The sequence below is a fragment of the Eucalyptus grandis genome, chromosome 8, assembly GCF_016545825.1.
Source record: "Eucalyptus grandis isolate ANBG69807.140 chromosome 8, ASM1654582v1, whole genome shotgun sequence".
Classification (NCBI taxonomy): Eukaryota; Viridiplantae; Streptophyta; class Magnoliopsida; order Myrtales; family Myrtaceae; genus Eucalyptus; species Eucalyptus grandis.
Genome location: NC_052619.1, coordinates 63,600,690 through 63,628,666, shown reverse-complemented (window position 1 = coordinate 63,628,666; position 27,977 = coordinate 63,600,690). Strand labels below are relative to the sequence as shown.

Sequence of the window (27,977 nt, the reverse complement as noted above, 5' to 3'; positions counted from 1 at the left end):
GTGCGTTTAATTGGCACGCCTGTTCCTCACACCAAATCAAACATTGGGATGTCAACATGTAAACTTAATTACATCATTCCGAATTCTATGAACACACGTCTTATACATACTCATCGAACTTTGAGCAATGTTTGGTGGAATTAGAATTACTTATTGCTGACAGTTAGAATTACTAAAGATCGTGAACCAACAAAGAAACTCGACTACCTGGACAAACTGGTAACTTCATATGCCTAGTTCATGACAATAGTCTTGATCTCGAGTAGTTTACACGCGTGTGATGGGAATTTGATCGGACTACCTTCAATTTTTTAGCTAAAATCTATCAGTGCCCCCAGTCAAAATGCCTACCGTAGGGTCACTTTCTTTTTTCCCAACTTATGGTTTTGTCAACAAAATAAATTTCAGGCGTAGATACATGTATGACAAAGGAACAATTGTCTTGTTTTTAACATAAAAATAAACTTCAAGGGCTAAAACTTTGGGATGAAGAACCAACGCAGAGAAATAAATTAATAGAGCGAATTGGGAAAAGCTGCTTTACTATGGAGGCATGTCATTTGAGAGTCTCATCTGGATATGAGCTCCAATCAGAGGTTCTATATTACCGTCCAAAACAGAATACAGGTCAGGCATTTCAACACCACTTCTTACATCTTTCACATGCTTGCGAGGGTAAAGAACATATCTTCGGACCTTGTCTCGCCATACATCGAACACATTTTCTTTCTTGAACCCATTTATGCCTGGAACTCCTACATCTCTGGCTGCGATAAGTTTAGCCTTCAACCAGTTGAGGGCCTTAATCTTATTTGCAAAAATGCTCCTTTCACCTGGGATAAAAATTTTGAGATCTTATTTCTCAATCACAAAATGTAGTACTAGACAGGCAATCATGAACGTGTGTTGAGGAACAGGCATTTGCTTCTTTGCAAAGTCAAAACCAGATTGCGGAAACCATTGGTAAACAAATTTGAGTTGGAAGGTCAACCCTAACAAATAAGGGAATAGACAACTCATTACCCAAAGATTGGACGACAAAACCAGTAGGAACATGCTGAATAACAACTCCAGACCGGCCTTCAATGACTTTTACTTCAGGTGATGACGATGGGCACGAGATTAGCAAATCCTCCTCACTAATTTTTAGGTCAGGGGCCGAATCACGGAACAGAGGAATTATATCGACAGCTGCTAGGCTAACCTGCAAATTTTGAGTACTAAAATGAGGAACTGACAGGAATTTAGGGGCCAATGATGTAGCAGAACAGAAACACATTACACAGAAAAGGCTTTTCTCGACCTTCAATTCACTTGTATAAGAAGCAGATATACTATAAAAAGAAACAACTTGAATGGTAGGATCCCATGAAATGCAACAATTCCCTTGGCTATGTTTTTGAGTGAACTAAATCAACCTTAAGCTCATGTGCAAAATTAATCCACACACCATTTGAAGTTGCATATCTTATATTTTTTAGCCAATGTTAGACTCTATGGTACATGTAGACATCTAGGTGCCACACAAATATCTAAGTGTGTAATTAAGATAAGATCAAGAAAGAATTTACCCAAATATATACAATAAGGTGCCATGAGTACGAGTTCATATTTAGCTGCTTTGATTTCAAGAAAGAGCCACAGAAACAATCAATCTTTCAATTCCAATGTGTTTTTCCTTGCACACGGTCATTTACATGTTGTCATGTCTTTAATACACTTTAAATTGTTTCTTGATATTAATGATGCACTAACAAGATGCCACTTTTGCCTTCTGAATCTCCGGAAAGAGAAGAAACAAATCATTCAGAGCTCATTGTTAAAAAGAAGTCAAAACCAATAGCAATATACAAAAGTCAATGTTTCATCAAAACAAAAATGATAATTGTAAACCTACCTCATCAATTGTTGATCCAGTTTCTGAACCACTTATCATTCGATGAACACCCCTCTCCCCTTGAAGACAACCATATGCATAATCAAATTCAAATTCAACCGTTGCAGAAGTGATTCCACCATTTGTTGCCCGACGCTTCTCTACAATCCTCCCTCAATAACCTTGCTTCTCAGCTCATTTTTGGTACATTCTCAGTAGTTTTTCAGCCCATAACTGGATTAGCATTTTTACATGAAAGACATGATTGTATGACCAATAAAATCCGGAAAAGTTCACTCTTTCTTTTTCATTTTACCACAAACCGGTCTGGATTTCTTCGCAAGCAGTCTAAAACATGTCAAAGAACTTCTTAAAAAAGCAAGAACCATCTATCATCTTGTGCATTTGCAAATGAACCAAGCACTCCATCTTAATCTGACCAAAAGAAGAACTACCCACATGAAAGCATTCGAGAAAGACAACATAATGGAATTAGGCGAGGGAGACGGACCGAGTTCTCTGTAGACCTTGCTTTTGCCGTCGACAGAGCTACAAGCCCGGACCATACAGCGCAAGACCGTGGACTTGTGCGGCTGTGGAGCCCGCCATCTTGACCCGAACGAAGCAGATTCTCAAGACCTTGCTCTTTGTTGAAGGCAAATTCTCAAGACCTCATGGTTTTCCATCAGTAATATTCACTTCCGTGCTCAATAATCTCCCTTGCAAGCATCAAATAGAAAAACTTGATTTTTGCTTACTGTAAAGGTTGCGCAGGAAACGCTATAACGACCATCACATGCTTGCAACTAAAACAATTCATCCCCACCTCAATGTAGCTCTCAATTCGTGAAATATCATTGCCTCAATTTTGGTCGGGTCATTATTAGGCAACACGACTTCACCAATGCTTGCACCAGAATTTTTCTGCAGAAAAAATGAATGCTGAATGGTCAAGTCCCCAAAACACAGGTGGAACGATAGGTTCGATTAAAAGACAATACCTTGACATGACTTTTGGTAGAACTAGGAACTGAAGCCACCAATCCTTTCGATTTCTTCCCTTTCTTGTCCTCGAAGTCGCCGCCGACTCGGGGTCGACGAATTCGACACGCCCTTTTGGACAACATTTCGCTCGCTCAGAGAAAGACGATAGAACGACCAACCCAGAATCTCAGAGCAACCAAGAAGCTACAATATGCGAAAAAGTCAGCAACTTTTTAAGGAACCAAAACAACGCTTAGCATCACAGAGCGAAACCCAGGATTCGAAACTTCCGTCGCATTGTCGCTTAGCAGTCGCTTTTGCTGAAGGACCGATCGAAGTGAAAAGGGTAGTCATATGGAAAGAAAGACTATAAAATTCACGCTGGGTTCACGCAAAAATGAGAGGTACTCGGACGAACCTCAAAGAAGGGGGTGGCGAAACCCCTGAACCCTAGTCGAAATGCTTGCCTCATGGATGAAAGAATGCATAGAGAGACACACTCAGAGAGAGAGAGGCAGTACGGTGTTGCTGAGCAAGGAAGAAGAGACGCAAAGACGAGGGCATACCCGAGACCTCACCGAACCGCGAGGGAAGAACCGCCAAAAGCGTGGAGGTCGTGGGAGAGGCGAGCGAAATCGGCCGTCGAGCGTCGGGGTAGAGTGCAGAGAGGGCATCGAGCGTCGGAGAAGGGAGAAAATATTAGGTTCGCTTCCTGGTTCGTCGGCTGCTCGCGGTGGTTCGCCAATCGGAAAGGGGGAGGGTGGAGAGAGAGAGGGAGTTCGTCGGACAGGGATAGCACCCGGTCGACGGCAGGGAGCTTGGCGCCGCTCGGGAACGAGACCGAGGCCGCCTCCCTCCTGCCGAAGGCCGACGACTTCGCGGCGGAGGCTGGCGGTGTCTTCGGCCTGAGGAAGGGGGAGGACGAGTAGATGCCAGAGACGGAGGACGCCATCGGCGGCGGCGACGGCGGCTCGGAGTCGGAGTTGATGACGAGTTCGCCAGAGGGAGGCAATCGGACGGAGGCCCAGAAGTTGCCTAGACACCAAGGCGAGCACGAACCTTACGCTCAATCTCGGCGTTGGAAACAGTCGGAGGCGAAGGGGGTCGGGAACCAGCTGCGATTGGCAGGGCTCTTGGAGGAGGCGACGGACCGGCGAGGCTTTTTGGGGGAGGCGGAGGCGGAGGGTGTGGGATACGCTGAGAAGGAAACAGAGGAAGTGCAGCTCATCTGCGAGGAGAGAGAGACCTCCACTGACCCGTGCTTTCTTCTGCCAACCGAGCCATTAGCCATGAGTTATTTGGGAGAGAGAGAGGAGAGAGAGAGGAGCGCTGCGTCCAGGAGCAAGAGAAAAAGCGAAGAGGACACCAAGTGGCGCCCACCCCTCCACATGGCACCTCGTGAGTGGCCGGGGACCACGCTGACGTGGAGGTCCCGGACCACCCAATATTTTCTCGACATGAGACATCAAACCTTTCAAAATTTAGATCAAAATGAGTAAACCTATTTCTTTTATCGGAAATAAACTTTCGGCCCAAGCTATTTTAACTATAACTTATACTTGACCAAAGGCAATTGTAAATTATAAAACATCAAACTTTCCAAATAAAATGCAGCCCAATCGACAAGGTAATAAATATAAATCATTCTGATATTTGATCGATGATTGTGAAAAAAACATTACGTTGTGCTATGATTTGCTTTATTCATCACGATGGAATCTACGACGTTTTACGAGCAGGTAGCTCTCATCACATAGGAAAAGCAGACAAAGAGGGCACCAGACACGAGCCAGAAACAGCCACTCAGGGCGCGCGAGATGTAGGCGTTTACATTTCCAACCCTCCAAGCTCCCCGTTCCCACTGCTCGGCTAGCAGGCCACTCAATCTCGGACACGTGGTACAACCTTCAAGTTTCAACACCATTCTTCCTATATCCTGTCCTGCATGTCGACACTCTTGGCACACCCAATCCTCAATAGATAGAACCCCCTCCTTCTCTCTTGCTTCATCCCTTTTTTTTTTTTTTGGGTGACCCACGGAACCCCCCGCACGGCCAACAGCCGGAGAGTAAACCTTGGGGGCACACGTGCTAACCACCACACACTCTTGCTTCATCCCTTTGCTCAATCAAAGGTCCAACATTTCTAGCTTCCGGGGTTTCTTCGTCGCTTTCGAACATGGATTCTTTATCCCACTTCGAGAAGACAGAATTGCCGACTTGCATTCGGACATGAATTTTTTATCCCACAAAATACTCCCACGGATTCTAAATATCTCAACGTATTTCAACATATCTCAATCGTTGATGCATGCCTCATCTACATGCATCATTGTTAAGAATTAATTGAGATCTCAATGGAAACACCATTCGGGATAAATGATCTCCATCGTCTTTTTCTATGCATTTTTGAAAAGTTTCATAATATTAAGTTTTGTTTGTTTCGTAAAATTTATTTTTTGAAATAACATTTTCCTTATTTCGACATTTGAAATTCTTAGGAAAATGAATCACTAAATTTTTTTTTCCTAACCAATGGAAAATTAGCATTTAAATTAAAGAAAATGATTTCATATTTAAAAAATCAAAGATTATTTTTTAAAATATGACTAGATATTGATACTTTAATTGAAAACTCTATGTGTGGACATGCGAAATTACCGGCTTTTAAATTGAAAATTGGGAATTAGAGCATTTCTTGGATCCTTTCTTAATATGTTCTTTCTCACATTTTAGGGATTTTGTCGATATGAGATTGCATTATTTCCACAACACAATTAATATGTCAAGTTAATTATTGTGTACCAGAGTGAGATTATACGAACAAAATTTAATTAGTAGCATAACTAAAACTGACACTTCTTTTGCATTTCTATTTATTTGTCGAATGAACCTTTTTCTCTTTTTATAGCATTCAATTCTATTTTCTGTTGGAAAGACCAAATTCCTCGTCTCAGGCTTTGATTGGGTCAAGGTAGAGAAGAGGGAAGGAAGAGGTGTGATGAATCAAACCTCTAGGTGTTTTTTTTTTTTGGGGTAGGGGGGGACGGGGGTGATTATTGTCTTTTTGTGGTATAAGGCTGTAGATTAGAGAATTTGAAAAAGAATCATCGTTAGATGTTGATGAAAAAGATTATACGCACTTTTTATATGTAAAAATGATGGGAGAACAGAGATTTTCTGGGAGATAGGCTCTAACCATTGGGATTTAGGGAAGGAAGTCGTTCCAAGTTATGATCGTTTTGGCTTAGCTGTCAAATCAACTACCTTTATTAAACTTTATGGATCCAAGAGACGAAGTTTCAAACAGGAACCACGAGAAGCCAAAGCCAATCCCAAGAAATTCCGTCCACTTGCATCTTGTCTTACTCAATTTATTATTTTTATTCTTTTCCTTTTCCGTCTTTAAACGTTTTCTTTCTTTTCTCTTTTCTTTTTTTTTTCCTTCCACCTTCTTCCTCTATTGGCCGCGTGCCTTGGTAATGGTCGGAGCTAATAATTAAATCACTTGGGAAGGAGAAGCTTGAATGGCAAGGTTGTTGCCGACGCCAGAGAGGCAAGTGATGGAGCGAGCCGAGGTCTTCAAGGCATTGTTGCTAAGGGTGAACTATTTTTATGAGGAGGTCACTGAAAAATTGGCAGGATTGGAAGAAGATGACGCTTTTGTTCTTTGGATAAGAGAATTTATGATGTAACACATTATTTATCATTTTTTATCCCCAAAAATACGATTATATTACTAATGTTTACACAAGAAAATATTTTAGATTTTTAGATTTATCATCAGATAGCACAAATGCCTAAATAACAGCTTATAACTCGAAGGGAAATCAAAAAAATGATTCATGAGTATTTCTGTTCAATTTTGATCCTCCTGCTTTATTTTTTACATGTATTTGGTCAGTGAACTAATCTTCAATTTTGATTTTAGGACAAATATTTCTTCGTCCAAATCCTAACAAAAAATGCGAAGTAGGGGCTACAGATTGCTATGCGGCATTAATACGTAATAATAGTGCAAAAGCAGTGGGCACCCTTGTTTTGTCGTGGAAAAATAACTTGTCATATAGTTTGACACATCAAAAATAATAATAAACAGTTTTTTAAGCATGCCTTGACATTTACAGAAATTATCTATGATAGATAACATTTGCGATTATTAGAATTCTTCAATTGCCACTTAATTTAATGTTAATTTGTCTGAAGTGATAGAAAAATGCTCGTGTTGTATATACCTTCTATAAACTATGAATATACCTTCTATAAACTATGTAGGTCCATTCAAATAATTAAATATCCAATTGTTTCAATCAATTCTGCTTGAATTCTATTATTTTTCCCCTTTAATTATGAAAGAATATACATTTTGAGTTTTTAGGAGCCCTGGAATTTCATAAAAATAATAATGGGAACTCTAAAAGTGAAAGAACAAACCGTCATATCTTTCTTTATCTGGTTGAATTTTCCTCCTTTTCAAAGGATTAATCAACAAGACAGAAAGGTACGTGTTTTTTTTTTATTATTTATCAGCAAGACAAAAAGGTACGTGTTTTTCTGATTATTGATAAATGAACAGAACTTAGGAAAAAGGAAAAAAAAAAAAGAGAGAGAATAAGGGCGAACAGGGAATTTGATTATTTTTTACTGCTATTTTCCTATACATCAAAGGCTTCATGGAGCATCAATACGCGATAGACAAATTTATGGTTTCATAGTGCAACGGATTTTTTTATCGCAATAGATATATTGTCAAATACTAATTACATGTGCAACTTACTATATATATATATATATATATATGTGTATATATATGTGTGTGTGTGTAAATATCATCATTATTCATGTAATTGGAAAAAATATTTAAAAAAATACAATATTAGAAACGTTAAAAGATAATTAAAAGAACAATGAAAGAGCCCGGAGACGTGGGCTTGGCTCCTACCACTGCATTTCCGACCGCTAAACCGATGATTTGATTTTGATAATCTTGGTGATTCTTTAATCTAGTTATAAGATGGCAGAGAGCCAACGTGGCATGCTCCTCGGGAATCCTTGACCAATGACCCAATAGCGTCTACACGGCATGACACGTCGACACGTTATTTCTTAAAAATAGAGAATTTCAATACGTTGGGACACGTTGTATATTAAATGAATATTTTTATTTTTAATTAATTTAATTCCATTTCAGTACTTTTATTTTTCAAAATTATTTTTTAATTTCATTTATTTATTTTTTCGATCAAAAAAATCTCCACTCCCACACTCTTTTTCCCTCGTCCATTCCCCCCCCAACTCTAAAATTTATTTTTCTTTCCCTCCCCACCACCTGAAAGGCTGCCTGTCACTTCCCCCTCCCACCCACACCCCCCCAATTAAAAGTCACGCTAGATGGCCCATCAGAGTCCCCTTTTATTTTATTTTTGAGTTTTTTTTTATCAAAACCCTAGCTCCTTTACCTCCTCCTCCTCACTGCACGACCTTTCCTCTTCTCTTCCTCTCCATCCTTTTCCTCATCGCCGCTCGCCGCACGACCCCCTTCCTCTCTTCTTCCTCTTGATCCTTCCCCTCTTCTCCTCACCGCACGATCGCCTTCCTCTCCTCTTCCTCGCAGCCGCAGCCTCATTGCTGTCCATCGAAGCATCACAGAGGCGGCCCTCACCTTAGTCTATACTCTTTTTCTGGCCATCTCTCGCCGTCACTCGCGGCCGTCTCTGCTCTCTCGCCCTCGCCTCCACCCTCCATCGTCTTCCGGACACGCGAGTCCAAACGAGACGAGCAAAAGTTGACCGCGTGTCCGACCGTGTCCGAGCGTGTCGACGTGTCACGTCGACACGCTCCGACATGTGTCAGACATGACATGGAAGCACAGACAACGGTCGGACATTTGAACTAGGGGAAGCATTACAAGTATAGTGTGTTAAACCACTGAGGGATTCGCCCCAGTGGCCACCCTTCTAACTTGGAATGGGGAGGTGAGGGGTTCAAATCCCCACTTTCTCGGGGGAGATTGGGGTGGGGGCAATTTCATTTCAGAAGTGGGTTTCGACTCCCATGTCTTGCAAGGAGGTAGGACAAAAGTCTGAGAGTGAGTGTTAGAGTAGGATTAGAGTAGGACTGAAAAAAAAAAAAAAAAAAACAAGTGTGCTGATCCACGAGCGGAAGCGGTACTATTAGATATCTAAGGAGAGCCTGACTGGAATTGCATGTGCAAGTTTTTTTTATGCAGATTGTCTTTGATAACTTCTTCAAATTGTGTGAACTAGCATATTGATTTGAGACTCATTTAGCAATAATATTTAGAATTGGATCAGAAGTCGGGATAAGGATTAAATCTATCATAAAATAAAGGACGATGTATTAAAATTATGTTTTTAGTTTGAGCTCGTTGAATAAAATTCGGCCGGAAGTGAAGTGGTTAAATTTACCAGTCATGTGAAGATGAAGTACTTTCGTTCTGTCGTGAAAATGGAAAAGAAAGAGGAAAGGACTCACGAATTAGCTTCCACAAGATAAGCCAAGGAAAATAAAAAAGGAAAGGTGACCACAGGCCTTCATTTCAGACCTTCCTTTCCGACGTGAAGCTTCCTTCAAGGAGGGTTATCTTAATTTTACTTTGGGCTCTTTTGGCGCGAGAGAGCATGCACGCTGCGGTTGACGTGAAGACTTCTTCGTGCCATTCGTGCTTTGGTACTTCCTGAAATTAATCTAAGAATTCAACTGTTAAAGCCCTGTTAAAAAAAAAAACTGTTAAAGCCAATAAAAATTTATGGTAAAATTATTGTAATTCATTTATGAGATTATAAAATTATTGGAAAAAGCCACAAGAAATCCTGAATTTTGTTCTTTACCAAAAAAAAAAAATCCTGAATTTTGCCCAAAGTGACATTTACCCTAAACTTTTTTTTGTGACGTGAAAAATTCCAAACTTTACCAATCGTGACACATTTACCCCAAACTTTTTTTTGTGACACAGAAAACCCTGAACTTTTGTTATGTGACACATTTACCCAGAAATTATAGGGCATTTTGGTCTTTTCATTTTTAAAATTTTTTTCTTTTCTTTTATTTATTTTTTCTCTTCTCTCTTCCCTCCACCGGTGTTCGGAGAGGGCTGCCCTCGCCGGCGTCGGGTGAGGGTCACCCTTGCTGGCGTCGAGCTAGGGCAGCCCTCGCCGGCATTGGGTGAGAGCCGCCCTCGCCTACGTCGAGCGAGGGGTGCCCTCGCCATACCTCGCCTGCATCAGGCGAGGGTGTCCTTGCCTTCACTAGATCTGGTGAGGACCGTCCTCACCCGTCGTCGGTGAGGGCAGCCCTCGCCTGCATCGGGCGAGGGTGTCCCTGCCCTTGCCAGATTTGGCGAGGGCCATCCTCGCCCGACGCCGGCGTCGAGTGGCCCTCGCCTGCATCTGGCGAGGACGACCCTCGCTAGATCTGGCGAGGGGTGCCCTCGCCAAATCTAGCGAGGGAGGCCGTTGCCCGATGCCGGCGAGGGCCCCTTGCCCGATGCCGGCGAGGGCGACCCTCGCCGAACGCCGGCTTCCCTCTGCTGGCTCCGCCATGGCTGGCGGAGGGAAGAAGAAGACAAAAAGAAAAAAAAAACAAAAAGGAAAAAACAGAATAAAAGACAAAAATGCCCTTAGTGGGATAAATGTGTCACGGTTTGAAAAGTTTGGGGTCTTTCACGTCATAAAAAAAAGTTTGGGGTAAATGTGTCACTTTGGGCAAAGTTCAGAATTTTTCGTGGCTTTTTCCCAAAATTATTTAAGGAGAAATCATTGATTTAAATATTGTGTGAGTTATTGATTTGCAACTAAGGATTGGGATTTGAGTGGTTCAAGTGGTTGTAAGCTCTGTTGTATCACTTGATTTATAGATGAATTCTTTACTCCCCCATGGATGTTGATTATATTGATCAAATCACATAAATCTAACGTCCAATTTATTTTCTTATTCTGTCTATTTTATTATTCAATCGTTTATTTTAGCAAGAGGACATCCAAAATTAACATCGACAATTATATATGAACCATTTTGTAATTTTTTCGAATAATAATTTTTTTATTTCACGTTGGCCTGGTCGTATACCTCCAGTGCTTAGTCGGTATATTGTGTCAATAATTGATCAGCTACATAAAAATTTCCCAATAACTAGAGATTAATTTATGAACTCATTCCATTACAAAATAAAAGTGTGATGATCATATTGAATAGTGGTAATAGTATAGATATCATTTTTATAAGTTTTCCATGATACATTTTCCAATACTTTTATGAATTATTTTCTCAAAGATCATCATTCATTTTTCGTTGGAATTAAGACATTAGCCTATTAGTTAGTGGTAAACTCGCAAGCCATGCAACTAGTTTTTTATATCAATAATAATAATAATAAATAATAAATAATGCTGAGGAAAGAAAAGGTAATACTCAAGATACTAAGGGTACGTTTGTTTCATGGAAAACTCAGTGATTAAGGAAAATATTTTCTTGAAAAATACTTTCCAAGAATACGATTTATTTTCTTTTTGTTTGGTAATACCATTGAAAACGTTCTTTCATGTTTGAACCTCACTGGAAAATGCTTTCTCTTAGATAAAAAAATCAAACTTTTAATAATTTTTTTATTTTATATTTCTTTTTCCTTTTTTTCCTTCTCTCCTAGCCGCCTCTCCACCTAACCCATCCCCCCTTCCTCCGGTCCACTGCCATCACCGCTATCACTGCCATCTTCGACGACCTCATCTCCCTCTACAGCGATTTCGTCCACCGAAGCTCGGCCGAGCTCCAAGCAAGCCTTGACCATGCTCAAGGCGCAAGCGCACGCGTCGCAAACAAGGATGAAGCTGGCTCGCACTGGAAGAAGGCGCAGCGCACCAAATAGAGAAGCAGTAGAGCTCCCCAACAAGTCAAACAATGGCGAAGGGGAACTCAACGCGAATGGCGATAGACCAGAGTTCACTGTAGGTTGAGCCATTCCAAAGGGCAGCGATCCTCCGGACGCGACCGACGACAACGTACCGAAGAACATCGGCGCCAAAGTCGCTGGCATGGAGCCGAATCCATTGGAGAATGAAGGTGCATAAGAAGCCGACGAAGAGGAAGAGGAGGGAGCGAAGCCAACGGGAGAGCAGGAGGGGCTAGGGTTGGAGGCAGCGGTAGTGACAAAAGGGAGGGGGCGAAGGAGAAGGAGAGAGGGGAGGAGGAGTTAGGGTTTACATTCACAGGCAAAAAAAGAAAAGAGAAAACAAGAAAAAGAAAAGAAAAGAAAAGATATAATAATAACAACTTCAAAATTTTTTATTAGAAATTTTTTTAATAATATTTTTTTCATTAAGTAAGGACCTTAAAACATTTTGGAAAACGTTTTCCGGTTCTTTCAAATGAGAAATCGTTTTTTTTTTAATTTAAGTTTTGAAAGGAAAACATTTTTTGTTGACTAGGAAAATATATTCCGTTAACTCATTTTCCTAAATGAACCAAATGCTGGAAAATGAGGAAAATGTTTTCTCGGAAATCGTTTTTTGTAAAACAAATACACCCTAAAATTAATTTGTGAAATTTGAATAACGGTGATATGATAAACTGTAAGTGAATTATAAAAAGCCTCTCTACATAGTACGGAAAAAGGCCACCCGCACCAGAAGAGAAAGTCAAAACCCAGGTCTAAATATTTCCCCTCTCAATTTCGCCAAGCCTATGGCGGGTGTTTTGGCAATGTTGGTCGGACCGCTATGGGTGTACAAGTCCCTAATGGCACAAAGTAAGGACTCCCCATTGAAATCATGATGTTGGTTATCCATTTTAGCAATTTGAGCAGCACTCTTTACCCCGTACAAGGAATTTAAATCAATAATGTACTCATTTTATGATAGGTGTTTCGCAAAATCTCAAGTTATCAAGAAATATGTCCAGGGCTCGTTTGTTAAGCTCACTTCTCAAGTTCTTCCAAAAATGAAATATTTTTTTTTTTTTTTTTTTTGCTAAGTCTTTTATTTGTTCCTTTTGCTGAGAGAAACTCAAATTACTTGCAATAAACTTTATTTGTATGATTCACGTAGTCAAAAGACAAACATGCGTTAGGAGAGGATGTAGGTGGCACATTCCTTGCCAGTTGCCACGGGTCATAAGCGGGGCCACTTTCTTCCCAGCTGACTTCTTTTTTTTGGCTCAGCCATTGTGTTTTCCTTGTGAGTAATTTCCTTTTTTCTTGTTAATTAAATCCTAATCAATTAACATCATTATATTAATATACTTAATTTGAAAATAAACAAGAAAAGTGTCAAAAAAGTCTTAAACCTATTACATTTGTGTCAATTTAGTTATAAATATTTTAATAGTATCAATTCAGTCATAAATCGAAAGAAGAATAGCCCAAGTGCCAAAACTTGGCGGGACACTTAAGTGCCAAAAGTTAGGAAAGTGACACTTAAGTGCCAAAATTAGAGTAAAATAAATCACTTAAGTACCACTCAAGCGAAAATCCGACCAAAATACTGACGTGGCAATTTTTCAGCAAAATAAGTGCAAAACGGCGTTGTTTTGCACATTAACGTGGTAAAAAATAATATAAAAATAATTGAATTAAATTTAAAACAAAATTTATTTAAAATATTTTTAAAAAAAAAAAAAAAAGAATGGGGCGGTTGAGGGCCAAGCCCTTGCCACCGCCACCGGAAAGGGCCGATGTCGGAGGGGGGAGGGTCGGCCAGGGTCGACGAGCCCTGGCCAGGGGTAGGCAACCCTCGCCTAGATCGAGGGCAAAGGGACCCCAGCCAACCAGCGGCGAGGGCCCGCGAGCCCTCGCCCGATCTGGGCGAGGGCTTGCGGGTCCTCGCCACCGGTCGGCCGGGGTCGCCGGCCTTTGGCCAAGGCTCGATGACCCCGCCGACCCTCCCCCTTTATTGCCGACCCTTCCCGGCAGCGATGAGGGCTCGGCCCTCGCCGCCTCTTCCTTTCCTTTATTTATTTATTAATTTTTAATTAAATTTTTAATTTTTTTAATATTTGTATTTGTATGTTTAAATGTTTTAATAAATTTAGTTTTAAATTAAATTAAATTTATTTTTATATTAATTTTTTTATCACGTCAGCGTCAAAATGACGCCGTTTTGCACTTATTTCGCCAGAAAATTGCCACGTTAGCATTTTGGCCTGATTTTCGCCGGAATAGCACCTAAGTGATCAATTTTACTCTGATTTTGACACTTAAGTGTCCATCCGTGCCAAGTTTTGGCAATCCAAGTGTCCGGCACTCCCTTTTGATCTAGTATCAATTTAGTCACGACAGGAGTGGCATGACCGGGCGGATGTGGACAACTTTTAATAATTTTAAATATTTTTTCAATTTATGTATATAATTTTTTTTCCTCTCTTTCCTTTTTTCCCCCTTCCCTTCCTTCTTTCTCTGATCGATTGCTAGACCTTTGTGACTAACTAGAGGTGAGGGACCTTGTTGGCCTCTAGTGATCCTCGCCGGTTGTTGACAAGGCTCACCTAATCCTTAACGAGGCTTAAGCCCTCACTAGAGGTCGCGAGGCAACCTCACCTCTTGCTAGGCTAGCGAGGTTGAGCCTTGCCCAGCTATGGCAAGGCTTGCTGGCCCTTGCCTCCGGCCAGTCACCGAGGTTTAACGATCAGCTGGAGGAATTAGGAAGGGAAGGGGCAAAAAAGGAAAAGAGAAAGAAAAGAAAAAAATGAAAAAAAATTGAAAAACATTAAAATATTATTTAAATCTGTCTATGTCAATGCCGGTCGTGCCACATAAATTGATTGGCATCCGCACTACTAATATTCAGCGAAAATTAGTTAGAAATATTAAATTAGTACTGTATCAAAAGGTTTATGATTAAACTGTTACTTTATCAAAATGTTTAGAACCGAATGGACACACATACAATAGATTTAAGATTTTCATTTCGCATTTCATTTGCAAGGCTTTTCGATATCAGTGAAGAGAATTTCTCTTACCAAAAGAAAGCAATAGTTGATGTGCAGTCTCTTCGTGCATAGAATAGTGACCAGTGAAAGTGCATTTTTTCATGCGTGAGATAGAGGCTTCTTGGCATTTCTTCTAACTACTAGATTTTCAAAAAGACTCATCAATAATTGTACGTTTGGTTTGAGAAAAATGAATAATTTGATAAATATTTTTCTAAAATTAATTACTTATATTGCTTATAAAAATAAAAGAATGCAAATTTTTTTTATCATCCATAAAAAATATTTAGACATAAATTATTGTTGATAATGAAATATTTTTCATTGACTAATTATTTCAAATGGAGCCTTGGTTTGTTTTGCAGAAATTGAAAAATGAATGATTTGAAAAATATTTTTAATAAAAGCGATAACTTGTATAACTTGAAATAATTAATCAATAGAAAAAAATTTCATTATAGATAATAATTTATGTCTAAACATTTTCATGTACACTCAACGTATTTTTTGTTCATTCATTTTTGTAAACGATACAAGCGATTATAGGCTTCATTTGTTTGATGAAAAATGAATGATTTGGAAATTCTTCTGAAGAAGACAATTTGTAAAGCTTGAAATAATTAGTCAATGGAAAATATTTTTATTATCAACAATAATTTATGTTTAAAAATTCTCGTAAATAATGAAAAAAAAATTCATTAATTAATTTTTGTAGATAATATAAGTGATTTTCTTTAAGAAAATATTTTTCAAATCATTCATTGTTTGTAAAACAAACTTAACCTAAAAATATAGATCTTTTTTTTTAAGATAAGTAAGTATTGTAAAGGTCTTAAAACTTATGGAGAGGGATTACTTTGCCATGAGTTATACGTAAATTAATTTACCAAATTAATATCATTAAAATTTTCCAATAAGATTAACAAAAGAGGAAGAAGATTCTATTTGAAAGGTTCTTCCATTGGCATGTCGATCAACTCTCAACCATTTGATGCATTTGAAGGGTGCGCATGGTAACGTTTCTACTCGGGGAACAATTTCTTTTCAGAAATAGTTCTTTTCTATTTCTACTTCGAGGAATAATTCTGATAAAATAATGCGTTTGATAACTATAAAAAATTTATATTCTTGAAATAAAAAAAGAATATAAATGTATTTGGTACGATTTATAAATTTTTGTATTTATTCATTTTTTCTTCTTGCTCACGGATTGTCGACTGTTGCCTGCTGCCACATGACCATCAACCATCGCCGACCGTCGGCGATTGGTGGTGATGGCAGGCCTATCGGCAATCGGGCGATGATGATGGCGATCGGTGGCAGTTGTCGGCCGGAGGAAGTGGTCGGTGGGCTGTGGGCGGTGGTGGCGGTGACAATGGTCACCGACGATCAGGCAATGGCGACGGCAGTCAAGCGGTGGCTGGCCGGAGGTGGCCGCGGTAAGGAAGAACAAAAGAAAAATAGAAAAGAAAAAATTGCTTATTTTAAGAAATTATTTCTCGGAACCAATAAGCTACTTTTTTTTTTTTTATGACTCAGGGAAACCCGTATAGCTGGCAGCCGGCGGGCAAACCCTAGGGTCGCACAAGGGAACCACCACCCCGTGTAAGCAGTTAAGGCACCAAGCGCCTTTGCTGGGTTGAACCCCTCACCTTGAGGGCAAGGATCAATGGAGCCTTATCCAGTGTGAAATAGCTAGTACGAGTACCTAGAGGGGGGTGAATAGGTATACTAAAATTTCTCGAAGCTTGCACGATATCAATTAGAGTATTTGCAACAGTTAAAAACACTCGGATTATAGTGGTTCGGCTTGATTCAAGCCTACGTCCACTCTTCTCGCACCGACAGCCGATTGGCTGGATTCCACTATGATCAAAGAGTTGTTACAGTGTTGATCTTCCTTGATTTCTAGGTGTAGATGATCTACCACACTCACTCAAGGCGACACCAAGTATAAATACTCTCTGTATACAATTTCGCTCGCCTCAACTAACAATCAAAGATCTTCGACTCTGGAATTTTTCTATCGATCACACACTTAAAACAACTAGAACGTCTTCCTTTTATACTCCTTCATGCCATCATAGCCGTTGACACTTACCAAAAGAATTCCTCCAATCTACCCGTTGGACGGAATCAATCAAGAAGATCATCCGAGCTATTTAAGGAATACGATGATAGCCCATCAATCTGTTCGCCCATACAATCGGGATCTCGGTTTCCAAGAATAGAATAATCCAAAATTATTTCGTTGACCATCGGATCTTCATTCGACCTTAGATAAGAATTAAAGAATCCGAAATGATTATCCAACCAAAGAATCTATTCCGAGAGGATAGGATCGAATCCTCAACCATAAACCTTGGCTTTGGATTTCCTTCAACACTGGATTAGAAAGATTGTCGGTGAGAATAAAGTCTTGAGTCTTAAGATTTGAGACTTGAAGCTTAAGTCTTGAGTCTTGAGTCTTGAGACTTAAGTCTTGAGTCTTGAGTCTTGAGACTTAAGTCTTGAGTCTTGAGTCTTGAGACTTAAGTCTTAAGTCTTGAGTCTTAACTCTTGAGAGAACAAAGTCTTCGGACTTTAAACGACGGTCTCCGAACATGCGGACTTTAGGATCGAAAGAAACGTTTTGTCGCTTCAAAATATTCTGAAAGATTTCTCCAACAATCTCCCCTTTTTGATGGTGACAAAACTTTCTTGAAGATTTGAACATCTTTGACCCGCAAAACATTTCTCAAGCAATATGGCTAACTCATAAAGATTAATAAAACAACCAGACTCGCATCCACAGAAAATTGGTTAGTCTTTCATGAGAAACACCATATAACAATACTTGAATAAATGCAACTAGTCAAGTTCATAATCCACAGCCAATTCAGTCAAATTCATACCCAAGTTCAAAATCTCAAGTCATACTCACAAAACATAACCATATAAGGTCAAAGTAAAAATGAATGAAAGTTCAAATTGGTTCTCCCCCTTTTTGTCAGCATTGAAAAGGGTGAGAAAAGAGTCATTTCTGCTTGGGAATGCGCACGATCTGGAAATCCCCAATAGACTAGACTACTCCTTCAAGCTTCTTCAGGTCTTCTCGCAGATGAGCTACCTCTTCACTCTTGGCATTTGCTTGAAGTTGCATAGCGAGGTCTTTGAATTTATCTTCCAGAGAGACTGAAGATTCTTGTCCAGCATGCTTCAAAGCTTGGATTTCACAGTCCAGAACATATATCTGGTTGCGCATTTCCAGAAGAATATTCATGATACTACGAAAATCTGCATAATCATCCGTCTGTGTACTGGCATTAACTTTCTCAGATGGTGTGTATGCAGACGATGGCTCTTCTTTTTGGTCTGGCAGATTTGGAATCGAAGTATCACCTTCTTCAGGCAATTGAGAGTCCTGAACTTCTTCTGGTTCTTCTGGAGATTGTCTTAGATCTTCAGTAGCATGAGGTGTAGACCTCTCTTGCTCGCTAACTCCCCCTGTCTCTAGGACATCGAAATGAGAAGAGTGAAGATCATGCTCTTGATTTCCCTTCTCTCCAGATTTATCAGCAGACTGATCTTTTTCTTTTTCTCCTTCTTCCTCAACTTCTTTCTCCTTCTCTCTCGTGCTTCTTCTTCTCTCGCTCCGCCGAGGTTCTCGTCGATAAGACACCAACGTCTTTTTCTTGTCAGTGCTGGTATAGTGGGATCTTCATCATCTTCATCCTCATCTTCTTCTTCCAGGATAAGATTTCTTTTCCTCTTTTTCAATGAAGCACCAATGGCCTCCTTTCCTTTCCTTTTTGAAACAGATTGGACTGGAGATTTCACTTTGAATTTCTCCATTGCCTTAGAGAGTTCTTGCGACGCATCTTCATTAACATTTTCAATCCTACCACCATCTTATCACACGCTCGAACACAAAAAGTATGTGGCGTTCAATATTCAGATGTCTGAAGATCTTGGTCACTGCACCGGATAAGGCAATTGTCCTTTGTCTTTTGACACTGCTCTGTACATATGGAAAAGAATAGTGTGCGGGAGAGAAAACTTTCGGCCTGAGTTGATCGCATACATCAACTTTGCTTCAGGAAGTGACACAGAAGTCTTTGAAGTAGACTTTGGTCTGAGGCAATTGATCACAATCTTGTGAAGCACAATGTTGATAGCGTTCATCCTGGAATAGATAATTTTCTTATCTACATCCCTATCTTTGACAAGATCCAGAGTGGCTCGAGCAGGTGAGACTTTGATTGGGAGATAGCGTCCCCGTTCAACTCCAATTATGTCCGCCAACATACTCACATCTACCACATAGACTTGGTCTCGAACACTGAATGAAATTCTATTCGCATCTAAGAAGCTAAGATTTGAATAGAAATAAGCAGTCAGTTGATCATACCCGTCTGTAGAGTCGGAAGCGAAAAGTCTCGAGTTGGAGCAAATTCAACTTCTCTCTTAAGTTCAAGTTGATAGAATCCAGGAAGTCAAAATCAACACTTCTAGGATTGATTATCCCTCTTTTCAACAGCCTGGAATACACTTTTTCCTGATCCTTGGATTTAAACAAATCCATCCGATTTCCTTTCACCTTTGCTGCCACACCCATTCTAGGTTTAAATTCAAGGAACATTTTGTCATCATCGTTCCCATCAATCAGATTCTTTCCTGGCATACGAGGATCACTTGGAATGTTCGCAATAGCCTGCTCTGCTTTTCCTTTCGGAGCAATTCCCAACTCTTCCATTTTCCGCAGAAAAAGATATTCATTTCCATAATTTTTGTCCTTTAGAAAGTCATCTATATAATTTAATGAAGAACCGGTGCTTTTCAACGCACGATAAAGCTTATAGATAACAGAAGGTCTTTGGACTCTTACTGGGTCAGCTTCCTCAATTATCTCTTCTTCCAGATCTTGACTTGCACTTTGTGGGGCAGGAGATGCTGAATGACGTGGAGGAGAGCGAATCGGACTTTGTCGCCGACTTGGTAAGTCTTCTTCCTCTCGTGAGATCGAAGTGAGTCGGTCCCTTCTCCATTCTTTGTTGTCCCCGTTTGCGATTCTTGATGATTTCCTTGAAGACGACATCTTTCTTTGTCTATTGAAGGATTCCTTCACTTACTTTTCCCAAGAAAAGATGACCACTTTTTCGACAATGAACAAGGAGTAGGAACAGTATCGAGAGGAGAGTGCTTTTTAGGGTTTTGGAAATTGGGGGTAGAATAACCGTATATATATATATATCTCGGATTTGAAAAAGGAAGTTTAAACGACATAAATCAATAACTGCCAAAATTAACTTTCTTTAAAAAAGACAAGTTTTCAAATTTCACACAAATTATATCTAAATAAAAGAACGTACCTTTTAGATAAAATAAACAAGAATTCGTACCTTTTAGATAAAATAACAACTTACGCCTTTAGCCATGAATGATTGAGTCTCGGGATTTAGAGTCTCGGAGATCTGAGTCTTAGAGTTGGTGAGTCTCTAGACTTTAACTTCTTCAAGCTTCAAAATGTTGAGTCTCGAGCGGATAAAGTCGAACTGATTTTTCTCCAAAGGCTTTGTGAATATGTCCGCTAGTTGACTTTTTGAATCAACAAATTGAATCGAGATTTCTCCATTTTGAATATGATCTCTAATAAAGTGATGACGAATCTCAATATGCTTTGCTCTTGAATGAAGGATTGGATTTTTGGTTAGATTGATAGCGCTGGTATTGTCACATCTGATTTCTGTGCATGAGTCTTCAATGCCAAAGTCTTGTAGCTGTTGTTTTATCCATAGAATTTGCGAACAGCAGCTTCCAAGAGCTACATACTCTGCTTCTGTAGTTGAGAGAGCTACGGTGCTTTGCTTCCTTGAAACCAAGACACCGTCCCCGTTTCCAAGCAATTGACAAGTTCCGTAAGTGCTCTTTCTATCGACTCGCAACCGGCCAGATCTCGCATCTCGAGTATCCTAGAAGGTTAAAGTCTCCCCTCTTTGGATACCAAAGACCGATGCTTGAAGATGAAGCAACGTATTTGATAATACGCTTCACGGCAATGAGATGTGATTCTCTAGGATCTGATTGAAACCTAGCACAGATACAAACACTAAACAAAATATTAGGTCTAGAAGCAAAGATAAAGAAGTGAACCGATCATGCTCCCCGTACAGCTTTTGATCTACTTTCTTCCCTTCTTCATCCTTGTCTATCTTCTGAGAACATGACATTGGTATGTCGGTCTTTTTGCACTTTTCCAATCCAAACCTTTTGACAAGATCATTCGCATATTTTTCTTGATGGATGAAAGTTCCTTCCTTCATTTGTTTTACTTGGAGTCCAAGAAAGAATGTTAACTCTCCCATTATACTCATTTCAAATTCATCCTGCATAGACTTAGAAAATTTCTTGCAAAGACTTTCGTTAGAGGATCCAAAAATAATGTCATCAACATATATTTGAACAAGTAAAAAGTTTTTGTTTTCCTTTTTGATAAATAGAGTAGTATCTACTTTACCTTTGACAAAACCATTCCGTAATAAAAACTTACTTAGTCTGTCGTACCAAGCTCGAGGTGCTTGCTTTAGACCATACAGAGCCTTTTTCAGTCTAAAGACTGAGTTTGGCTTCTTTGGGTCTTCAAATCCAGGCGGTTGTTCCACATAAACTTCCTCATGGATAAATCCATTTAGGAAAGCACTTTTGACGTCCATTTGGAATAACCTGAAATTTTTGTAGCAAGCAAACGCAAGTAATAGACGAATAGCTTCTAACCTTGCAACTGGTGCGTAAGTCTCGTCATAGTCTATTCCTTCTTCTTGCGTATATCCTTTGGCCACGAGTCTTGCTTTGTTTCGTACGACTTTTCCTTTTTCGTTCATCTTATTCCTGAATACCCATTTGGTTCCAATAACAGATTTACCTTTTGGTTTAGATGTCAATTCCCATACATCATTGATGTTGAACTGTCTGAGCTCTTCTTGCATAGCTTCGATCCAGCTTTCATCGGATAAAGCTTCTTCTATGCTTTTTGGTTCAATTTCGTAGATGAGAGCCACGGACTAGATTCTTCATGCCTTTTTGATCCAGTGCGGATTCCTTCATTAAGTTCACCAATAATAAGATCTTTGGGATGACCGGATTTGTGCTTCCAGGTTACCGGGTTGATGATCTCTTTCTTTATTTGATTCTCCATGAGCGTCTTGATGATGGACTTCCAGAATCCGAGATGCTTCTTGAGATGTAGACATTTGAAGATCTAGAGCGGATTCGGTCTCTTCGTGCCGAGTCCGGGCTGGATTCATCTTGCACCGAGTCTTGGAATTTGACATTCATTGATTCTTCCACGACTGGCCTTTTTATTGTAGACTCTGTAGGCTTTGCTTGATGAAGAATATCCAAGGAAGATGCCTTCATCTGATCTTTCTTCAAACTTACCAACTCGATCATTTGCATTTTTCAAAATAAAGCATTTGCAACCGAACACATGAAAGTATAAAACAATAGGCTTCTTACCTTTAAACAATTCATAGGGGTTTTTATCAAGAATAGGTCTTAGAAAGACTCTATTTATAATATAACAAGCAGTTGAAACAGCTTCAGCCCAAAATCGTGAAGAAATTTTACTTTCAATTAAAAGTGTTCTAGCCATTTCTTGAAGAGATCTATTCTTTCTTTCCAAAACTCCATTTTGCTCTGGAGTATACGGAGAGGAAAACATGTGATTAATACCAGTTTTATCACGAGAATCTCGTAAAATCTTGATTTTCAAATTCACTTCCATGATCTGTTCTTATACTCGAAATAGCACATCCTTTTTCATTTTGAACCTTTTTAGCAAACTTTTCAAAGTACGAAAATGTTTCGATTTATTTGCAAGAAAATATACCCAGGTAAAACGAGAATAATCATCTACAATTACTAGACAATATTTCTTACCTCCAATGCTCGGGTTCTTGTTGGTCCGAAGAGATCCATATGAAGCAATTGCAGTACATGATTAGTAGATACATGATTTATTTGCTTAAATGAATTTCTTACCTGCTTTCCCAGAATGCATGGAGTGCATAGGTCAGACTTTTAATATGGCAATTTAGGTAGACCTCGAACAAGCTGCTTTGAAGAGATTTTGGCTAATTGCTTCTTGTTGATATGGCCAAGTTTTCTGTGCCATAGAACTGCTTCATCTTGAATTGAGATTAAGCATTGTTCTTCATTTGGCTTTACATCAAGGAGGTAGATGTTTCCATGCCTTCGACCCATAAAAGACTGAGTCGAATCTTTGCTAATTCCAGAACATATGCCTTCTTGAAAGAAGATCTTGTAACCAGTATCACACAATTGGCTAATGCTGAGTAGATTGTAGTTGAGTCCTTCCACCGAGAAAACATTGCTTATTGTGAGATTTCCAATTTTCACAGTTCCGAATCCCACAATACTTCCTTTGCTATTTCCTCCGAATGAAACTTTTCCACCATTTGCTTTAATAAGCTTTATGAAACTATTTGAGTCTCCTGTCATGTGTCTTGAGCATCCGCTGTCAAGATACCACTTTACCTTCTTTTTGACAGAGACCTACATTCAAAAGAGAGTCTCAAGCTTTCTTTGGTACCCAAATTTTCTTGGGTCCTTTGGTGTTAGTAGGATGAGCATTATTAGGCCATACTCTCTTAACAGGCTTCCAAACCATAGGACACTCTTTTTCAAAATGATCCCGACCGTTACACTTAGAACACCTTAAAGCATTTCGACCTACAGGTTTTACAAAAACTCTTTTGAAATGATTTTTATAAGCCTCTTTTGATGGTCTTTTCTTAATTCTTTCTTTTACTTTCGGAAAATCAATCAAAGGGATTGTTTCAGCTGTCATACCTAGACCCGACTTATTGAAGTAAGGTCTTTGGATTGAAAGGACTTTTTCAAGTTTTTCGGACCCAATTGAAAATTTCTTTGAAATATTTGATAAATCAGTTTTTAAGAAAGCATTTTCTTTTGAAAGATTTTCTTCACTTTCTTTAAGAGTAGAGACATTCAAGTCTAAATTTTTTACCTTTTCTTCTAAAATGTTTTCCTTTTGTTTTAAAACTGAATTTTCCTTTTAAGTTCTGAAATCTTTTTAAGAGAAGTCTTAAGACTAAAACATAACTCATCAATATATTTAGAGACTTTGACAGGGATTTTATAATCACTTACTTCAAATTCACTGTCTGAGTCTGATCCAGAGTCTGAGTCTGATTGCGCCATTAGACACAGGTTGGCATATTCCTCATCACTCTCTTCACACTCTGTATCGCTCCAGGTTTCGGCTTTAAGAGCTTTTCGAGATTTCTCAGCTTTTCCTCTTTTCTTTTTCGAAGAGGACGGTTGGGTCGATGTGTCCCTTCTTTTTACATTCGAAGCAAACTACATCTTTGTTTGGTTCCTCATCATCAACAGACTTGGTCTGCTGTCTCGAAAACTTTGTTTCTTTGGGATGAACCTTCTACCTTTTCTATTCAGTTTTCTAAATCTTCTTATCATGAGGGCGAGCTCCTCATCATCCATATCATCTTCGAATCTGCATCATCGAATCATCATTTGATTTTAGTGCAATAGATTTCTTACCTCTTGGATCTTCGTCTTCATTAATTCGTTCCACTTCGTAAGACTGAAGAGTTCCAATCAGTTCATCTACAGATAATGGCATGATTCTTTGGGTCTCTCTTATTGAAGTCTTTATATGATTCCAATCCTTGGAGAGTCCACGTAGAAGCTTGTTCACCTTCATGGGATCAGAAATTTTTTGCCCTTGGTTCTCAAGACCATTGACAATATCTGTAAAACGACTAAACATGTCGGTTATAGATTCTCCTGGTTTCATTTTGAAGGATTCATATTGACCAAGAAGAATGTTAATTCTGGTCTCCTTCACTCGACCGTCCCTTCATAAGTGATATGTAACCTGTCCCAAACTTCTTTTCTGTAACACAAGAAGATATTCATTATATTCAGTTGGTGACAAGGCACAATATAAAGAATAAATCGCTTTAGCATCGAGTGCTTGTCTCTTGTTTATTTCTTCTTGAGACATTCCGCTGACTTCAACAGTTTCTTTCCCTCTTTCAGAGATTGATGCAGCAGTAGGAGTGATTCCTCTTTCCACAACGTCCCATTCCAGAGGATCCTTTGATCGTAGGAAAGCTTTCATTTTGTTCTTCCAGATGTTGTAATCCTTTCCATCGAAGTAAGGAGGTCTGGTATTGCTTTGCCCCTCCATCAGCCCTGGTGCTAGCATACTAGCCATGGATCTTTTACTCTGAAGTGAAACACTTCAAACAAAGTAAGAACACGAGCTCTGATACCAATTGAAATAGCTAGTACGAGTACCTAGAGGGGGGTGAATAGGTATACTAAAATTTCTCGAAGCTTGCACGATATCAATTAGAGTATTTGCAACAGTTAAAAATTCAATCGCAAGACTGAGTAAGGGAAAGAGAGAATTGAACACTCGGATTATAGTGGTTCGGCTTGATTCAAGCCTACGTCCACTCTTACGCGACCGACATGCCGATTGGCTGGATTCCACTATGATCAAAGAGTTGTTACGGTGTTGATCTTCCTTGATTTCTAGGTGTAGATGATCTACCACACTCACTCAAGGCGACACCAAGTATAAACACTCTCTGTATACAATTTCGCTCAGTCTCAACTAACAATCAAAGATCTTCAGACTCTGGAATTTTTCTATCGATCACACACTTAAAACAACTAGAACGTCTTCCTTTTATACTCCTTCATGCCATCATAGCCGTTGGCACTTACCAAAGGAATTCCTCCAATCTACCCGTTGGACGGAATCAATCAAGAAGATCATCCGAGCTATTTAAGGAATTGATGATAGCCCATCAATCTGTTCGCCCATACAATCGGGATCTCGGTTTCCAAGAATAGAATAATCCAAAATTATTTCGTTGACCATCGGATCTTCAATCGACCTTAGATAAGAATTAAAGAATCCGAAATGATTATCCAACCAAAGAATCTATTCCGAGAGGATAGGATCGAATCCTCAACCATAAACCTTGGCTTTGGATTTCCTTCAACACTGGATTAGAAAGACTGTCGATGAGAATAAAGTCTTGAGTCTTAAGATTTGAGACTTGAAGCTTAAGTCTTGAGTCTTGAGTCTTGAGACTTAAGTCTTGAGTCTTGAGTCTTGAGACTTAAGTCTTGAGTCTTGAGTCTTAACTCTTGAGAGAACAAAGTCTTCGACTTTAAACTAAAATATTCTGAAAGATTTCTCCAACACAGCGGAGCCACCGCGGCTGGTGGTAAGAAGCTATTCTTTTTTGTTTCTTGTTTTGTTCCAAATCTATTTCCCGACTACTTTTCTATTATAGGGAATAGAAAAATAAGTTGGCGTTACCAAACGGATTTTTATTTTTTAGTTTACTCTAGGAAATAAAAGAACATAATTTGGAAGAAACAAAAACAAAACCATGCAGGCCATGAAACTTCATCTCATTAATACCTATTTTGTCCTAAAACCTTACCGTCTCCTGTCAATACAAACAAAACATAATTAAAAAAATAATAATACAAAGATAAATTGAAACCCCCCTAAGCCCACCTATGTCTTTTATTTCCCTGGAGGATCTCGTTCGGGACACAGTAAACGCCGAACGCTTGAAGATCTGGAAGACTAGGCAAAGTCGGACTTTTGAGGCCACACCTAGGGCCGATGCTTGGTGGTGGGTTAGGGTCACCAGCAACTTTCACCTGGATCTAGAATGAGGGTTGCGCCCTCCGCCAAGGATAGGGCCTGACCCTCGTTGGCCATTGGCAAGGCCCTTACGATCTCCACCAGCCCTATTCGGCAATGAGAGACAGCGGTAGCCCACCGTTTTCTTTAATAGTTTAGGTTTTTTTTTAAATAAAATTTTAGCATTTTTAATCTCTATTAAGTAAGATTTAGAGAATAAAATAATAAAAAATGTCACGTTATCAATTTTTTGCTATGCAAATTGACGGAGTTTATGAAAAAACTTGATTGTATCAATTTTTTAGAAAATTTTATGATTAAATTGCATTTTTGTATTTAGTTTTGAGATTTTTGGTGCACTAATTTTTATTACATGATTTGCAATAATACTCATCATTGTTTGCAAGCTTTCTAAATTTACAAATAAATAAAATAAAGATCATATATTTTGAGTTTAACTTATTTGATATATTTTCATCAATCAAATTATGTGTAAAAATCAATTATCAATTTCAAGTTGAAGAGAGGATTATATCATGGAATATCTTCGCAAGTGAACATATTTGCTCTTTTTAATATTGCTTCTATACAAACTTATCTGAAAATTGTCTATGCGTAGCGTTTGCTTTTGTACCGTATAATTTTTTTTGCTTTTTCAGATGAAGTCAAAGTTGGGATTAACTACTGAGGTTTGCCGCCACCCTTCCAACATGGAAGGGGGAAGAATCCTCATATTTTCAAGCGGGTTGGGGTGAAAATAATTTAGTTTTAAGAGTGGGTTTTGACTCCCACGCCCTGTAAAAAAATAGGACAAAAATTTGAGAGTGAGAGTTAGAGTAAGGATAGAGTAGAACTGACAAAAAGAAAAAAAAAAAGTTGGGACTCTTAAAAAAATAAAATAAAATGAAAAGAAAAAAAAAAAGAGAGAAGAAGTTGGGACTCTTAGGCAGCATGCCACGTGCCTAGCCTGGCGCCATTCGGCTCTTCCCATTAGCCATCCCACCAGCCACCAACCATTCGGCTCCACGCCATTCGGCTCTTCAAGCCAGCCATTCTTCCCATCACGGCTTTTCAAACCAGCCATTCTCAAGCCAGCCACCAGCCATTCGGCTCCACGCCATTCGGCTCTTCAAGCCAGCCATTCTTCCCATCACGGCTTTTCAAACCAGCCATTCTCAAGCCAGCCACCAGCCATTCGGCTCCACGCCATTCGGCTCAGCCATTCTCAAGCCAGCCACCAGCCATTCGGCTCCACCATTCGGCTCTTCGCAGTATTACTTCTTCTTCTTCCCCTTCTTCTTCTTCTTCTCCCCCTTCTTCTTCTGCTCCTCCTCTTAGCCATCGGGCTCTTCACATTACTTCTCCTCCTCCTCTTCCTCCTCATCGTTCTCGTCGTTGTCTTCGTCGTTTTCGTCGTCGTCGTCGTCCGACGTCCTCCTCCTCCGAGACCGACGTCGTC

General features: G+C 39.4%; 1 protein-coding gene across 3 annotated transcripts; it reads right to left on the bottom strand.

Moving 5' to 3' along the window:
* Window positions 1-525: 525 nt before the first annotated feature.
* Window positions 526-4,003, bottom strand: LOC104415586 (peptide chain release factor PrfB3, chloroplastic). Of its 3 annotated transcripts, XM_039299054.1 has the most exons (6): window positions 2,878-2,948; window positions 2,703-2,800; window positions 2,388-2,595; window positions 1,898-2,110; window positions 1,024-1,204; window positions 526-833 (listed from the first exon to the last, which is right to left on the bottom strand). In XM_039299054.1, the coding sequence occupies exons 4-6, from the start codon at window positions 1,934-1,936 to the stop codon at window positions 544-546; spliced, it is 510 nt and encodes a 169-aa protein (XP_039154988.1). In that variant the 5' UTR covers window positions 1,937-2,110; window positions 2,388-2,595; window positions 2,703-2,800; window positions 2,878-2,948; the 3' UTR covers window positions 526-543. The 3 variants fall into 3 exon arrangements, with proteins under 3 accessions (XP_039154988.1, XP_039154989.1, XP_039154987.1); XM_039299055.1 differs by lacking the exons at window positions 2,703-2,800; window positions 2,878-2,948 and adding an exon at window positions 3,427-4,003; XM_039299053.1 differs by lacking the exons at window positions 1,898-2,110; window positions 2,388-2,595; window positions 2,703-2,800; window positions 2,878-2,948 and having other exon boundaries at window positions 1,024-1,828.
* Between the last annotated feature and the right edge of the window lie 23,974 nt (window positions 4,004-27,977).